Source organism: Vulpes lagopus, chromosome 2 (assembly GCF_018345385.1).
Source record: "Vulpes lagopus strain Blue_001 chromosome 2, ASM1834538v1, whole genome shotgun sequence".
In the NCBI taxonomy this organism is placed as follows: domain Eukaryota; kingdom Metazoa; phylum Chordata; class Mammalia; order Carnivora; family Canidae; genus Vulpes; species Vulpes lagopus.
Window position 1 is genome coordinate 100,283,882 of NC_054825.1, and position 17,718 is coordinate 100,301,599.

Here is a 17,718-nt window from a genome sequence, read left to right on the forward strand (position 1 = left end):
TATTCAAGGGATCTTTATTTTCTTACTTTGACATAAAAAATACAAGAATATTTACATTATGTACAAAAATATTAAAATATACAGACATTACAAAAAGAAAAAAAAAGACAAGATTTCACAAGGGGTACATTTTGGGAAATAGAGACACACTGAAAAAGAGGTTAAAGAGAGATGACAAAACATTTAAATAGGCTCCAGAAGTTATTTTGATAGATACTAATTTGGTAAGGAGAATAAAATGTCTCAAAGGTTAATTAGGTGTTAAACAAGATATATTTAAGATTATCTAGGTAAAATTACATGGCCTTCCTTTCCCATAAAAATTAAATCAATTTAATTTATCCCTGTATCACAAATATCAGATAACGAACTAGTTTTCCTTTTTTCTTAAAATATTTAAATTTTCTGATTCATGCTGAGAATTTTTAACTTTTTCACATTAAATTGTAAAATACTTTAAGAGGCTATATATTCTCTTTACTCACCAGGGCAAAAATTCCGTGTACTACATTGATTTCAACACAAAACTGGAAATCACAATACATTTTTAAATTAAAACCTAACATTTTCTAACTAACCTTCATGATCAGGTACAATTGATTTATTAACAAGACATCACAATCGTCGTAAATTCTTCTTGCTTTTCTTAGTACCAGGCAGAGGACCTGTTTTATAATTGGTTTTTAGGGGTTTGCCATTTGAACATTCTTTGGTGGCATGATAATTACACAGGCACCTTGTACAATAATCAAACCCACACCCTTCTCGTTTACAGATCGCCCGCTGTAAATAGCAATCATATTTTGCTGGTGAGTTACAGCGAATACAGGCTTTAAGGCTTTCATTCTCTTTCAAAGTCTTGGCAACCTAGAAAGAAGAAAATCCATAAACAAATTTTAGTGAGGACTAAATGTAATTTAGTTAGAAAAATAAGAAGGGTACCTCTGAACCTTCACCAATACATGAACAAAGGACTCATGCCACACATAAGACAACTCCTGCTCTTAAGTAGTTCAGTGTTCAATGAATGACATAATATCACTTATCAACTGGTCTAGTGGCCATTTCCTAATGCTACTTTTAAATATGTTCTATTTCATGAATGCTATTTACACATCAATGCCTTATTTAAATGCCATCTTTACTGTGAAGTCTTCCTAGTGTCATTCCAGAGTTGGCTGCTCTTTCACTTGTAGTTCTCTCTTTTTAAGAAGTACCCACCACATTATATGGAATTTATTTTTATGTAGCCATTGTCCATTTTATTTATTTATTTTTATGTAGCCATTGTCCATTTTAGATTGGAAAGCTATGAAAGGTGCCATATTTTTCTTATCCACGAATTTCCTAACAGCAGAAGCTCAATGTTTTTTGAAGTCATATATTAGTCACTACATGAACAGTTAAGACTTTTTAAAAAGTTTTTATTTATTTATTCACGAAGAGACACAGAGGCAGAGACAAAGGCCAAGGGAAAAGCAGGCTCCCCGTGAGGAGCCTGATGCAGGACTCAATCCCAGGACCCCAGGATTACACCCTGAGCCAAGGCAGATAGATGCTCAACCACTGAGCCACCCAGGTGACCTGAACACTTAAGAAAATTAAACCTCACTATACGTCACTTATACTTACTGACCAACATGAAGGCAGTCAGCAGTCAACATTTTATTTCAAATATGTATTCTTAGATAAGATCAGTTTAAAATTAAGCTTGAGAAATTATCCATGTGTTAAGTAGAACTTCTAATACACATTACCCAATGATTTGAGGATACAATAGGAAGGCTTCAACTTCTGAAAGCTGGCCTTTGTGTTGTTTAGTTCTGTTCCTCAGAAACCAAAGGCAGCAATTGTGAAATGTATATTGAACAGTTTGGTATAAGAAATTTTAAAATCGAAAAAAAGAAAAAAAAAAAGATTTTAAAATCAAGGTTTTCTTAGTATTTCCAAATTAGATCTTAACATCACTGAACTGTCATAATGTCAAATGGTATCTATTTTCTACACAGAAAGATGTACTTTATATACTTTCCTAGTTTGATTACTTGAATTACAAATGGTTTCTTGGTGGCCAACATTTTTGAGAGTAGAATGAAGGGGACAGAAGATAAAATCTACATTAATAATTTCCTATAGTCTTGGGATCCCTGGGTGGCGCAGCGATTTGGCGCCTGCCTTTGGCCCAGGGCGCGATCCTGGAGACCCGGGATCGAATCCCACATCAGGCTCCCGGTGCATGGAGCCTGCTTCTCCCTCTGCCTGTGTCTCTGCCTCTCTCTCTCTCTCTCTGTGACTATCATAAATAAATAAATAAATAATAAATAATAAATAAATAATAATAAATAAATAAATAAATAAATAAATAAATAAAAATTAATAATTTCCTATAGTCTTAAATAAATCACTTTAACGCTCAGTATCTCGTAATTTATTAACAAACAAACAGTTACCTCAGAGAATTCATTATGTCGACTGTAAGTAGAATCTTTCTGATCACCTGGATTGGATAACTTCGTTTGAGCACCTTTTTTGGGGTAAGTCTGGGCTGCTGATTTTTGAACAGAAGCTAATGCGGTTCTGAACGTAACATATTCTCTTGTTGAAGCATGTGGTGAAAACTTAATGCTCTTTTCCTAATTAAAAAAAAAAAAAAAAAAAAACTTTAATAAGACTTTAAAAAAAATTCACCTTTATTCTCCACAATCAGGCACTTTTGTTTGTACACGTAAAAAAGAGGCAAATGAGAATGTAAAAGATTTCTCTGTACATCCAATTTACCCACAAATGCTTTAAATACAGCTACACACAATTCATATAGATAATACTGACAGAAATTGCAAACCAGAAATTATGAGAAAGCACTTTAAATACTTAGTCTACATAGTGTTTAGTACATGTACTAATGCCAAAACAAAGTCATTCTTTTCACCACCAGTAAATGGCAATAGTCATGTTTAAGTGTCATAGCAGTGTCATGGATGGATTCAAAACCACCTTTTAGATTAGAAAACTTTCCATTAATACCACCTTATCAAAATAAAGAAACTGAACTTGGAGAATTTAACCAATATTTGACTAAAGTTATACAGAAAATAAGTAGCAGGACCAAAATTTAGACCCATGTCTGACAACTGCTAGGCCTGAAACTTCAAATATGTATTGATACTCTCAGAAACATCTTCAAAATTACCAAGTAGTTTGGAAGGGAAATGAATTCCCTTCTGCATTAAGAATCAATATTTTGATAATTTAACTGAAAAAACATAAATGTCAATGAAGATTAACTATATGCTCAACTCTCATTATTAAAGAACTGACCAATTTTCCCGTTTGTATTTCCGGACATTCCATTTCCAGGAAGAACCCAAGAAATAAATTACTTAGGTGGTATTCTTTTCCCTTTATCTTTGAATTTTGTTTAAAGAGTTGTCATGAAAAGCAGAAGTGCTTTGTGAATTTAAAGGATTTCCAGATTTCCAGTTTTTTGTCCTATTTTTCCCTATTTGTAAAAGTAAAGAGCACTAGGTGTTATATTTTAAAATTAAAATATCAACTGCAAAGACTTACAGTAACTCTTTGTATTGCTTTATTGTACAACTGCAATGCCCTCTTATCATCTTCTAGAATCTTCTTCCAAGTTGTGCTCACTCTAGACACACTGGAAAAGTAAAAGATTATAAGGGAAACAATTAAAGCATCACAAAGAGCTAAGAGGAATGAATATGCTTCAGAAACATTAATAGTGCAAGAAACATTTCTATTAGCAGTGCTTCTCAAACCTGGTTACATATTAGAATTGCCTGAGATGCTTAAGATTTAAGGATATCCCATGCCTAGTCATTTGAGTTTAACTGGCTTAAAATGAGGGCCAGGGTTGTTTTTAAAAGTTCCCTATGAAGTCATTCTAAGTGCATCCAGGCTTAAGAACCATTGCTTTGTACTTCATTTTTTCCAAATATCTGCAAATATCAAGTAAGTAGTCGCCCCCATTGTATATATGACACACGTGAACTATTCAATATCAAAAAAATTTGTATGCAAATTTCAAAGTCTTGTAGGACACAATGCTATCAGTAGACATCAACTTCAAGAATCCATTTTGTTAACGAAAAAAGATATCAATAATCCCCCACGAAGCCAACAATAAAAATCTACACTAACTTGTTTTGCTTTAGCTCTATTTCATAAAGACCAGTGTGAAGAGTAACACTTGCTTTCTCTAAAAAATTTTTCAAAAAGCTCAAAATGAATCTTATTGAGTGGTATCTAACCCAATAGTCTGTATAATTATCTTAAATCTGTCACCTCATCCTAACTGATCTTTGGTGGAATGAGGGAGGGTAGTATGAGGTGTCTTAAGAGTTATAATCAGATCCATTTGGGAGTTTCCATATTTTCATCACTGTCAAACCAAAGAGAGCCCTACATTAAAAATGGCCTAAAACATCAGCAACTATTTCATAAAGTATGGTAGAAGTCATAAAACCTACTGATTCTATATGCCAGAATGAGACTACTGTTTAATAATTCAGCATGTATGATATAGCTTACATACTAGACCTTTTCAAACCAAAAGGAACAAAAATCCTAATTTAACAAAAATAGCTTCCTAATAGTATAAATATGAAATGTGAAATAACTGGATTAAATGCTTACTTTAAAAAGTTTCTTTCACCTCAGTGGCATAGAAGTGGTCAAATACCAACCATCAGGCAGTCATTACCTCAATTAAACAATGCAAGACTATTATATTACGTCTTTGTATGAGCTGGTTGTGTTGAGCCATCTAGCAAAAATGTTCAGTGCATTTACTAATACTCAAGGTAATCATACTTACTTGATTAAGTCCATATCATTGAGCTGTGTTAAAATATTTGCTAAGAGATGTCGGAGTCCTCTTCGAAAGAGTTCACTGAGAATATCTACACATTCTAAGCCCATTTTCCTGCCAATTAAATTTGGTAGTTTGAATTTTTCACTAGATATAAATTCCTTTAGTTTCTCCCAGTCTATTTTAGGATTCCGTTTGGCATTCTTTTTTAATGTTGAACAAACCATTTTTGCAAGATGAAAAGCTGGCAGCAAGTTCTTGCTGGGATATTGGTCTGGGCTTTGCATCTGTAAGCAAGACTGTGGACTGTCACTGAAATTTTCCAACAGAAGGCTACTCTCTTCATGTTCACTGAAGCCACTTTGCTTGGAAAATGAAGAATAGCCACTGTCTTCATAAGGTCCACTGGTCTCTAGTTCTTCTATCTCATTTGAACTATTAAGGATTTGTTGTACATGTTGATTTTCCTTGTTATAAAAGGGCTTGTTTTCATTTTCAGTTTCAAGTTCTACAATCCTGGGGCTCACAATTGGTGAACCAATTTCTGATAACCTTACATAGTCTTTAATGCAGTCTTTATAAGAACCTTCCAAATATGCAGGAGTATAGGAACTTAGTCTTCCACTGTCATCAGGCTTTAACAATTTAAGTCCAGAATGAATATGGTCATAGTTAAAATCACATTTCATTTTGACAGAAAGAGTGGAATTTTCTTCTTTACAACCTGTAAAACAACAAAAAAAATTTACTTAATGACAAAGTCTTCACACATCTCTACTTCTTAGATTGGGATATACAGAGGTAGAATTACTTTGCAATCTCTTAGCACTATGTATTGCCTACGTAGCTGGGAAATTATCAAAGTTTATTTACTAAGATGTGACAATGAATGAATAGTATTTAAATCTTTTAGTAATAAGCACATACATCTTACTCTTAAAAGGGTACTTAAAAAGATTGCTTTTGGAGTATAATTTTAACATTTGACTTCTAGAGTTTAGCTGATTGAGTAAAAAATATTGGAAAAAGGGACTATTTAATAAATATATGTACTTATGGAACAAATAAGGAAATATAATACATCAGGTGGGGTCTGAAGTCAGAAATCCTTAAAGTAATAAATATTTGCCTAAGACTTAGACATTACAAATTATTATAAGCCTTACAATAATTAATCAAGAAATCTGTAAGTAGGGATGCCTGGGTGGCTCAGTGGTTGAAGTGGCGATCTTTGGCTCAGGACGTGATCCCAAGATCAAGTCCCACATCCAGCTCCCTGCAAGGGAGCCTGCTTCTCCTTCTGCCCAAGTCTGCCTCTCTCATGAATAAATAAATAAGATCTCAAAAAAAAAAAAAAATTGATAAGCTTAGAAAAAGAACTGAAAGTCAATACATTTAAACACCTACAAGTTAAAATCTACCTGAATTCCCACAAGTCTCATCTCTTAAGTTTAATTTGGATCAGAGGTATGTACGAGTCTGATAAATATTTAAGGTGTTTGTCTACCCTGCTGGATAGTGAACTCAAGCACAGGAACATCTCCCTTATCTTGCCTAATATGTGCTAGAAATAGAAACTCTGCAATCTTCAATTACTGAACGAAGATTTCTCATGACTAATTAACCAAAAAGCCAGAAGAATAGTTCAGCTACCAATGAGAAGATGTGGTAAAAATAGAACAACACTATAATCAGCATTAAGACAAGATAGAAGAAGAGGGTGGTTGGGCAGCAGGTGTGCATTACTGTTCAGTTGTTTTAAATAACTGAAGAGAATATACTTGCTATCTATGATAAGTAGCATAAAAGGGAAAAACAAATAATGATACTACTAACAGACCATGCAATTATTTCTGGATATCATTCATTAGAATTTACATTTCAGAGAATTCAAAATTAAGCTTCAAAAAACCCAAACACCTATTTAGGGTTATATTACCACCCCCACAGCCTAAGAAATCAGCTATTACTGAACAGGCAGCATTTAAAAATATCTTTATAGCCATGTTTCTCAATCTCTGCCTTACTAACATTTTAGATTGGATAATTGTTGTTGGGGGCTAGCCTGTGCACTTTAGGATGTTCAGCAGGCTCTATCCATTTGATGACATTAGCAGCCCCACTCCCTATAGCACAATAAAAAAAACGTTTCTAGTCACCAGTCATTGACAAATGTTGGGCTGGGGGAGGCAGCGGTGTCAAAATCACCATTTCTCAGTTGAGAACCACTGTTTTAAAGAATTACTAGGATTTTGTCAGGCAGTCGAGGTTGGAAAAAACATTCATTTGAAGGTTAACTTGAGCAAAAGCACAATTCTGGGAAGGAATATAGTAAATGGGTTCAAGAAAATCACTTAGTATTATTGAAGGCAGAGTATATATGATTAGTATATACCTCAAATGTATTCCAGACCTACTATTCCCTCTGCAAGCCAATCATAGGTAATTTATCCTGTCAGTGTATGTACCAGTCTGTTTAGTCTGTACTAAATATTGGTACTCTATGTTAATTTTATAGTTTTTATTTAGAGCAAAACCTTTAAGTACTAAAAGAGAGTTACCTGTAGGTAGGCAAGTCTCTTGAACACACTGAAAGACATAGTAGATACTCCAGGACTACACTAAACCTTGGACTAGTCCTAAAAACTAGTTTCAAACTTAAGTTCAAGGTCATAAAAAGCAAATAAACACATATTTTCTAACACCAACATTAACCATAACTCTAGAACACATTTTTCTGAGTGGTTCCCTTCCACCCAGATTAAAAAAAATCCAAATGACTGTTTTGATTTTTTGCCTCTCAAGAATTATGCACAATTCACATATGGTCACATTTTGAGAATAAAGAAGTTGAAGCCACCTACAAAGACACATCTTTACTTTATTTGGCTGCCTAAAGGGAAGAGGCTCGAAACTGTACTTTAGAAACTGTTAATTCTTTTCAAAGGCATTCTTTCTCTGCTCATCTTTAGAACCCAGTTACTCGGAAACTATGCTGTAGAACCCTTTCATTCAATGCCACTCTGAATATGAACAGCTCTTTAAAATTTAGACTTAATGATGGTTCAAACATCTTATAATTGCTTAGAAGTTTACAATTCCAATTTGTTTTCAGACACTTGGTCCTCATTACCTTCCGATGTAGGGAGACAGATTACCTTATTATTACAAATGACGACACTGAATGAAGTAGCTCGCCCACATTTTGGCAGTTAAGAGTCAGATTACTCTTCCTGACTATAAATTCGGTGCTCATTCCACTGCCTCACTTGCAAGTGAGATAAAAGTATAGGCTCACGGACTTTGGGTTATAACCCAATACTGCATTACTTATGTTGTTGCTGAAATCGTTTCAGCTTTCACTAAGTTCATGTCCACTTATAATATATCCATTGTTTTATTTTTGGAGCATTTCTTATTTTCTGGCATGACAAGATGCTCCAGGCTCATCTTGTATTTTTCCTATTCCAGCCCTGGAATCACTTATTTCTTCAAGGAACTCTGGTTCCTTTTATTGGTTCCAAAATCTGGATGATGGTGGATTTAGCTTTAAAATGTAAAATTATGTTATATACTTCAAAGTTGGGAGAGGCAGAATGGTCTGTAGACTCTTAGGGTAGATTGGATTTATTCATTGTGTAATAAAGAGCCTTGAAGGGTTCGGAGTTGAGATATCAGGTTTACATTTTCAAAAGATCATTGGCAGCTGTAGAGAATGGACTGTAGGAAGGTGCAAGTGGAAAGAGAAAGGCTAGTTAGTAGTGTATTATCAAAGGCGTCCAGAGAATTGGGTAAACTTATACTGGGATGACTGCAGTGGAAATGAAGATAACTGGGTGGGTCTAAGATCTATTTAGGAGAGTCAACAGAACTTGCTGATGCTTTGGATGTGAATGAAGAAAGGTGGAGTAAAAAAAAATATCCTGGGGTTTAAGTCTTGAGTATATAAGGTATAAAGTGTTACTTGCTGAATCAGGGAAAACTAAGGCAGTAAACTTTTAAAGCCTCCATTTTCTCATCTATAAAATGGGGTTAAAAACATGAAACTGAACTAAATGCATGGCAGTCCCATCGCACATACGGTATTTTTATTTTTTATCACATTTTTAAACCAAATCCTTTCATTGCAAATCACGAACATTTCAGAAGTAGTAAAATATATTCTACACGGTATATACTTCTAAATTATATATATATAAAGTATCATATGCTTTTTCTAGGAATCAGACCCAACTCCAAGTAAAAATATTTATTAGCTTTTTCACAGCTTTGTGACATAAAATATTCAATTAGTTCCTTTCACTTTTTCTAAAATTAGATACTAGTATCTACCTTATGTTGTTGGTGAAGATTCAACATAGTGCATTTTTTGAACCTCATTTACCAACCCACCATCCAATCACGAAAGGTGGTATTATGGTCAACTGAACTTTCCAAGTCAGGGCCAACATTCCATATTAAAATACCACAGCTAAATAAGTACAATGCCTAAAAATTTTTACAACTATCCCAACGTTTAATGATTAAGTTATACAATCTGCAATACCTCCAAGATAATCACCATGTGCCCAATGTTAGGCGTGGCTATTCCTTAAGAGTTTGAGACCCCCCTCCCCCAGGCTTGCAGCTATAAACTGCCAATCAACCATAATCTCTAAGAGAAAATTTTAGGAAAGCTTGTCTTCAAAACTGCTCGGATGCAATAAACTTTTAATCTTATTTTCTCAAATTGTAAACAGAGAATAAAATTCATGGAGATAGCAAATATTCTGAGGAGCAAGATGGTAAGACTAGACGAATGTAATTAAATAATCAAAACACTGCTTCTTAAAGTCTTCAAGCTTCAGAGCTTCATGAGGAGCTTCTGGAAATAGACTTAACCTGTTAAAAAAACTTTTTCCCTCAACTCTTCTACTAGACTCCTTTTCTAATCAAAGGGGCATCTTTCATTGATTCCCGAATATCACACACTCAAATTGCTAGTTTGAAGAAAAAAAAAGGTATTTCTGAGGCAAAATAAATGCATTTGGATCTCTTTTCAGATAGCAACAAAGAGGATGAAAATAACCGTTTGAGTGCCTTCCACTCTATCCGAGTTTGGGAATAAAGGACGATATAGTTCTTCAGGAGCACAGGAAAAAAAAAAAAAACACAATTCTTCAGTTCTCAGAAAATCAGCTACAGAAGGGCAAATTCACGGTTTTGTATTAAAAAGTGCTTTACCACCACCACCCCCCTTGACCCCAGGCCTTCTCAAGGAGCACTGGGCCAAGGGAGAAATGGAGGAATAAAAGAATGTTTTTGTTTGAACATCCTAGTAGTACAGCTTGGCCCGACAAGGGGGTCCCTCCATTTGGCGGGAGTGGGTAAGGGTAAGACCATGGAAACCCTGAGGGGTCGGGGAGGTGGCCCCTCAGGGCGCGGGCCGTGTGGAGGAGGCGGGAGATAAGCCAGCAGGATCTCCCGCGCCCGCCAGCAAGAGTGAGGCAGCGAAAACCCGGGCAAATGGCCTGCGGACCTGAGGGTGCGGGGCGAACGGGGACAAGGCGCGCAGGGAGTGGGGCGCAGGCACCTGGCCGGGCCCCGGGGCCCCGCGGCTCGCGAGCCCTGTCAGAGCCCAGAGCCCAGGCCCCGGGGTGGGGGAGGGGAGGGGGCCTTTGGCGCCTCTTCAAGCGGGGTGGGGACAAGGATAGGTAGATCCTGCAAGGGCAAGAGGGCGCCCCGAAAGGCCGGGACCTACACCTCCGCCGGGGCTGGCGCGCAGGCAAGGCGTGGGAGAGGGGACCCGGGCCCGCCACCCCGCCTCAGCGCTCCTGGCCTTCCCTCCCCCGGCCCCCGGAACCGCCGCCGCCGCCGCCCGCCCGCCCGCCGCCGGGTCCCGCCCGGCCCGGCCCGGCCCGGCCCCGCGTGGGTCGCACGCCCGGACCCCGGAGGGGGGTCGGTTCGGTCGCAGCCGCCCTTCACCCCCGCACCCCGTTCCGGTAACGCGTGCCCCCCGCACCCACTCCTCACTCACTGTCGGAGGGGCGAGGGCGCCCGGCGGCTGTCAGGGCGCTGTAGCTGCAGCGGCAGGAACCGGAGGGGAGCCGTGGGGAGCAGCGGCAGGGGCGCTGGCTCATGCCAGTGGAAGTGGGGTCGGCCTCAGGTGCGGAAACAACTACACAGCAGAGAACCCGGCCGGCCGCCTCACGGGGCTTATCTCCTAAAAGGCGCCAGCTGGTATTTTAAAATCTTTGAATTTGGTGCCCAAATCCGTACGGCCCAATGGGGTGCGTTGCTTGCACGCGCGCTCCAATCGGAAGGCGGTGGGAGGGGACGTCCTCATCCACGCCCAATCGGAGGCTGCCGAGGCGGGGCCGAGCCCTGGGGTCCCAGCTCCCTCCTTCTCCCAGGCTCCGCGCGTCCGGAAAGATGCTGAGGCCAGGGGCGGGCCTGCGGGGGGTGGCTCCGAGCGCGGGGAGGCCGCGGCCCGGCCGCACGTGGAGGTGGCCTACCACGCATGCGTGAACCCGCCAAGCTTCCTTCCGTCCTGGGAACGGGTCTCCTGCCAGTCCTAGTTTCATCCTGAGGGCAGCTCCGGCTTCTGTCTGAAGATCTCCAGTGGGTACAAAGAGTAGCCGAGTTTCTTCGATCAGCCCACGAGTGGGTGTCTGGTGAGCGGCGACTCCGGTCGTCCGGGAATCCAGACTTTCCGGAAGACAAGCCCGCCCCCCAGCCCGGCTTAGCCCGCCTCTCTAGGATTTAGGCGCGCTCCTCTCTCCCTCTCAGATTCGCCCCTCCCTCTGCCCTCTGCGTCTGCGCAGGCGCTGGTGGCGGGCGGCGGCTGCGGAGTTGGCGGGGTGGCGCCTGCGCGCTGCGGGCCCCAGGGTTTCTCCCCGTGGCGGGGCGGGGAGCGGGCCGCGGGCCGCGGGCCGCGGTGGGGGCTGCGCGAGGCTTCCGGCGCGCGCGGCGGGTCCAGCGGCAGCGGTGGCTGCAGACGTGGGGCCGCGCTTTCCCGCGGCGGGGCGGGTTGGGAGGGCGGGACAGACACTTCTTTCTTGTAAATGTACTTAACCTGTATTTTCAGCTCCAGTTCTCCAGCCACCGCTGCTTTGTACGGACGTTAACTTTATTAAATTTGTATCTACGCTCAACGGGTTTTTTTGTTTATTTACTTCAGGGGCCCAGCGCAAGAGAGAGACCTGCTGCGAGATAAATAACATTTATGAAACGTCCTGCCGTGGGAATCCCGATCCCCACACCCTAGGGCCGGAGGCTTCAGGCCAAGGGAATGATTTTCTAGTGATGGCGGGGCCCTGGGTCCGAGTACTTCTTAAGTCTTTGATGACAGCTGGCACCGCATCATTAGTCATACTGAATATTTCAGTCTGCACGTGCCTTCACGTGGTGACAGTACATTCCTTGCATTCAGCTTTTTGGCAACAGCCCAATGAAGCCAGGAGGTGTAAGTTCCAAGAATCCTTGTTTTCAGCGGCTCTCCCTTGCTGATTTTCTGCAGCCTTAGGGAGAGCTGATAGTTGACTCACGGTAAGCGCTGAGTTAAATTGGTGGCAAGTCCTGATGAGGCAGGGCTGGGATCCGGATGAGCTTTGCAAGTGCTGGGTGGATCCGGTTTCTGTTGCAAAATTGTGATTGATGAGTCTATCGTGGTGTTTCGCATAATTTTTCATCTTCTAGAATGTTGATTTAAATTAGTATTTTTCTGGATTACTGAAATTTGGGCATCCTCGTAAACTTTGCACCCGAGTGATGGCGTTCTACTCGCTTGCCTTATCCTGGCCTTGGAGCTAGGTCCAGGAGATAGAAGGTTGAAAAGATAAAAGTTCTGTCCTCCAAAGAGTTCACACACCGACGGGAAAGAAATTAACAGTTCACAATTTTAGTGCAGGAAAGAGCAATATAAAACAAGATAATGGGATAGAGAGTGGGCGGTAGATGCATTGACTAATGACTTTGGGTCATCAGGAGGGTTTGGGAGCTTTGAACCAAGATCTGGCTATCGAGTGGGCAGTGTAGAGGTCCGCGTAGTAAGCAGAGGGCAGAGAGGGAAAGTGCTTGGCTATAAGGATCTCTACAGCGCATTGAGCAAGTGCAAGAGTGGGAAACTAGGTAGGAGAGGTAGAAGCCAGATCCTGTGGGATTTCTGTATGTTTATACGTGGAGTTTAGAGTTTCTTTTGATTGCAGTGGTAGTTGGAGGGATTTCACCTAGGGAGTAATTTGTTGAATGAATGTTAAAACTATTAGCTTTTTGTCTCCTAGGTGTTTTGCAAATGAAGGCTTTATGTCTCACAATAATCTTTGGCATTATTTTCATTTGGTTGTGCTTAGAAGTGTAAGTTTATTCTCACAAAACTACAGCTACTAAGCAAAAATTCCAATCCCATTCCGCTGTATAAATCCGTGTACCTTCCTCTGTGTTATATTGAGGAATGACAGTATTTGCCGGAGGCCAAATTGTTTATAGTACATTTTCACATTACTTCCCCATTTGACCTTGGAGATCATCTTTATTCCCTTTTATTTTCAGGTGTAGACAAATGTATGATATTTGAGGGGAGGAAGGGTTTTCTTTAAATTAACTGAGCATATGGACTATATTGGCTTAAGAGGTATTCCCCAGAAGTTATTTTTTCAGGAAAAGGCTAAAATATATTATTGGAAAAATTAAAATTACTTTAGCAGTATAAGGTAATATACATAGCTAAGCATATTTTATTGCACAGAATAGTTTATGAAAGTCTTTTCAGCCTATTTAATGCTGATTTTAAGTGTTAGTGTTTTGATGATTATGAAATATTTTTAACTGACAACTTGTGCAGTGGATTCATGACCACCTGTTAATTTCATTTTTGTTGAGAAACTTTGGGCCATTCTGAATTTTACTAGACATCAACAGATGCATGTACTTCTTTCTTCCTGCTCATCAGTATTGGGATTATTGAGTTTTTTGGTGCAAAATGAAGCACAGAGTTGCCCTCTTGCAGCAGATTCTTATTGCAGACCTACAGCATGCAAGACATCATGGATTATCTGGAAGTAATTGGGACATGGCATCCGCCCTTGTGCTTACAATTTGGGACTGCCACCTTATAGACAGATGCTCAGTAAGTAATTTTTGAATAAAAGCATCATGAGCATAGACGGGAGGAGAAAAAGTATAAGATTTAGCAATAATGCAACACTGGATAAGTCAAATACATCTCATTACATTGGGAATTTTTAGAGAACAGAGGAGTTACTTTTATATGCTAGGATAAGGGAGTAATCTGTTAGACAGGGTTTCTCAACCTCAGCACTGTTGACATTTTGGGTCAGATAATATGTTGTTGTGGGGGACTACCCTGGGCATTGGAGGAACTGTGCATCCTTAGACTAACTCCTGTTGTCTCCAAACATTGCCAAATGTCCCCAAGAGGCAAGATTGCCCATAGATGAAAACCAGTGCTGTTGAGGATGTCTTTTGAGGGACTGGGGAAGAGGGTAGCATGGTACAAGGAACAGAATGGCGGAAAGCCTAAATTCAACTCAATTATCAGAAAAAAATTAATTTGATATAACGTAATGGGAGTGGGGAGTAAAATGGACTGCTATGAAATGATATTGGATATGGCTGTATTGTACGCACACTTAAAGAGTTGGAGTTTTATTTGGAAAGCAGTAGGAACGTATTAAGTTGTTGAGCAAAAGAATGACAAGATCAGAACCTTGGTTTTTAGGAAAATGAATCTGGCGGTTACATATGTGTAACCTGAATTAGAAAGTAGATAGGATGCCAGGAGAAGCAGGGGATCATAAAAGTAGTCCAGGGGTGAAGTAATGCTGGACAACAGTAGTGGTAATAGAATCAATGAGGATAAGAGTATTTAGCAATAAACTGCATGTGAGGAAAAGGAATCAGACAAATTTTCTTTTTAGAGGACTACATTTTAAATTTGAGAGAATAGTAGTGCCATTAAAGAAATGGAAATTACACATTAAGAAATGGGTTAGAGGAATATGACAAGTTAAATTTTAAACACAGTGATTGTCTGTTTATGCATCTTCGAAATTGCTTTTCCAGCTGAATGAATTTCGATTAACTGCTGTTGTAGGCCACTTTGAAATTAAACTCTATTGTTTTTTTCTGAACAATACATCAGATTTGTAGACAAATACTTTAGTTATAATTGCCTTTTAGAATCTCACCTTTATAGAGCCTTTAGAATAGGCTTTGTAGCATATTGTTAGGTCCTGGGGAAACAAGAATTAAGAAAACATTTTGTCCATTAATGAGACAATGTGAGAAGTCTGGCAACATGCTTATTCTATTCCCTGACTCACTCTTTCCCGTTTCCTTATTAAACACAATCTTGAGATAGGAGTGAACCAATAAGGTTATTACCTTGCTATAAATGTTGTCATCCTGCTATAATATTGTGCATACCAATGAAGAGCAGTTAATTTTGCCTAGCGGCTACGGTGCCCCTTAGGTTGGACTTTGAAGTCTGTCTGTTGAGCTAAGCCAAGAGTCTGTTCTAGGTAGGGAGGGCAGCACAAGCAAGGGCAGACAGGAGCAACAATGCATGGCTTATAATGAAGATAACTGAATAGATGCACTGTTTGTGCAGACAGCTGCAAATCCCAAGGCTCTTACAATGTTAGACTTGGGGTTCCAGTAGCTTTGTGCCAAGACTGTGTTGCTCTACCCTTACCTTTCCCTAGGTACCAAAAATTATATTCATTAATCTAGGAGTAACTGATATAGATTTGTGAGTAAAGTGGAAGCTAATGTCACTTCACAGACCAGAATCTGACAATCACCCAATTACCCTGGTATGTGTTCATAATACACCTACTGATACGTATCTTACGTTGTTAGAACTACCTAACAGTATTCTGTATTCTGATGATTCTGTATTCTGATGATTTCTAACCAGCTGTGATGTTCTAATGGACAGTAAGTTTAAAAATTGATCAAAAGCTCTTTTCCACCTCACACCTTTTCCCATGGGGCCAGGAGTAAGGGAGTGGAGAGGGGTGGGAGGGGCGGGTAATAACTTTTAATAACTTCCTCTTGTTTACAGAATGAAATCCAACATTCAAGACCCCTCATAATCTCAATCCAGCTTCTCTAATATTACCTATGAGAAGAGTTCAAGATAAATTACGTAATAGTATGTAATATTTAGTAATGTGTAGATGTCCCTTTCATTCAAAAAGGAAGCAAAAGAAACAAACTGGCAGATGCAGGCTTGTATGGGAGGAACAGAATGTGGCCTAATGAGGTCTTTCTCTCTTGAGCTGGATGGGTCACTGGAAGCCATTTCATCAAACGTTCTTGTGAAGGTAGAGGGGCTTTCATAAGCAGAGAGTGATTTTTCTCAAAATTCTCTGATGTATTTGATAACCTCTGGCCAGCTTTAAAATTCTAAGAATAAATTAGCAAGATAAAATTACTCTGAAAGTTAGCACAAGCTAGGGCCCTAAAGGAAATTTGGCTAATACAAGTTGACTTAAGGGAAAAAACACATTACCCCACAACAGTATAAATTTATGTAGTATATATGCTTACAAGGATTCAGATTACTGTAGACACCAACAAATAGAGAAAGGCATGGAATTGGAGGAGTGAACCGTTTCATAATTTTTTAACACTTCAGTCATAGAAACTTAATTAAATCATTTTCTCTGGAAATCCTGCCTCGTTGTAACTACTATAAATTCGATGTTTATTCGTTATCTACCAGGTAGAGCTCTTCTCATAATTGTAGTCTTTAGTATCTCTCATGTTTTCAAAAACTTGAGTCATTGAGAGCAGCATTTCCAGCTTTTCTCTCACTACTTTATGGGATAAGGGACTTTTCCTGCATTTTCTTCCTTCCTTTCCCCTCCCCTTCTCCCATTCCTTTCCCTAGTTAAACAAGGTGACTTTACTACTCTTTCTTGCAGTGAAGGATCATACACATTGGTGGAGAACAATGGCGGAGGGGGGGTCCTCCTGTTTATATCAAGTACAGTAAGGACTTCAGTACTCACTCTGGCCCTACATCCGCACCACAGTCTTTTACTGCTGTGCAGCCTCAGGTGGGCTTTCTCACGCTTCCTTCCCTTATAGGACTCAATTCTCTGGAGTCCGTCTTCTCACAAAAGAGCTGATATTAACTAGGAATTCCTGTTCAAATTCATGGTATGCTTTCTGTCTCTTAACCAGACTTTGATTAATGTAACATTTATTATCATGTTACTATTATTTTATGTTTGAAGTTTTCCATAAGTTAAACCAAATTTGTGATCATTTGTTAAACATTTTACATACAATACTGTTTTTGTTTGTGTACTTCTCATAGGAAGAGTCCAAAATATATAACCAGAGTAATGACTGTACTGTTGTATATTTTTTACTAATATACTGAGAGAAGATTTATATAAATTATGCCTTAAAAGTACATACACTACTTCCAACTGAGTTAACCTGTTTTTTAAGAGATTACTATTATTTACACACAGTATGATTTGCTATACAAGTCTTTAATAATCAATTTAAACTTTTTTGGAAATAATTTCTACTAAAGATTCATAGTCAGCATAGTCCTTTAAGGACTGTACAAGTTCATCCAGTAAATACTCCCCTTGCATAAAAGTTTCAAGATCATGAAGTGACTTGTTTATTCTGTGATCTGTGACCCGATTCTGTGGAAAATTGTATGTTCTTATTTTCTCTGACCTTCCTTTAGTTCCAACCTATATAAAAAGATATGAGATACAGTTAGATTCAGAGCAACTAAACCTACAAATTTAACTTATCTGGAGATTAAGCTCTTGATTTATAATTTGACACACAATGTAAGAACCAAGTTTTAAACATTTTGAATCCTCAAATAACATGGAAGCATTAATAAATAAAGA

The 17,718-nt window shown here is 39.2% G+C and overlaps 2 protein-coding genes across 6 annotated transcripts in view; both read right to left on the reverse strand.

Moving 5' to 3' along the window:
- FBXO5 (F-box protein 5) lies at nt 1-17,341 on the reverse strand. Of its 5 annotated transcripts, none has more exons than XM_041745475.1 (6): nt 15,019-17,341; nt 10,848-12,446; nt 4,838-5,555; nt 3,568-3,658; nt 2,451-2,633; nt 1-867 (listed from the first exon to the last, which is right to left on the reverse strand). In XM_041745475.1, the coding sequence occupies exons 2-6, from the start codon at nt 10,948-10,950 to the stop codon at nt 616-618; spliced, it is 1,347 nt and encodes a 448-aa protein (XP_041601409.1). In that variant the 5' UTR covers nt 10,951-12,446; nt 15,019-17,341; the 3' UTR covers nt 1-615. The 5 variants fall into 5 exon arrangements, with proteins under 5 accessions (XP_041601409.1, XP_041601407.1, XP_041601408.1 ...); XM_041745473.1 differs by having other exon boundaries at nt 10,848-12,656; XM_041745474.1 differs by having other exon boundaries at nt 10,848-12,661.
- MTRF1L (mitochondrial translation release factor 1 like) overlaps nt 17,325-17,718 on the reverse strand; it is an 11,354-nt gene continuing 10,960 nt past the window's right edge. Inside the window, exon 7 of the mRNA XM_041745478.1 lies at nt 17,325-17,553. Coding sequence (XP_041601412.1) covers nt 17,353-17,553 — 201 coding nt within the window. The 3' untranslated portion in view covers nt 17,325-17,352. The remainder of the gene's footprint in view (nt 17,554-17,718) is intronic.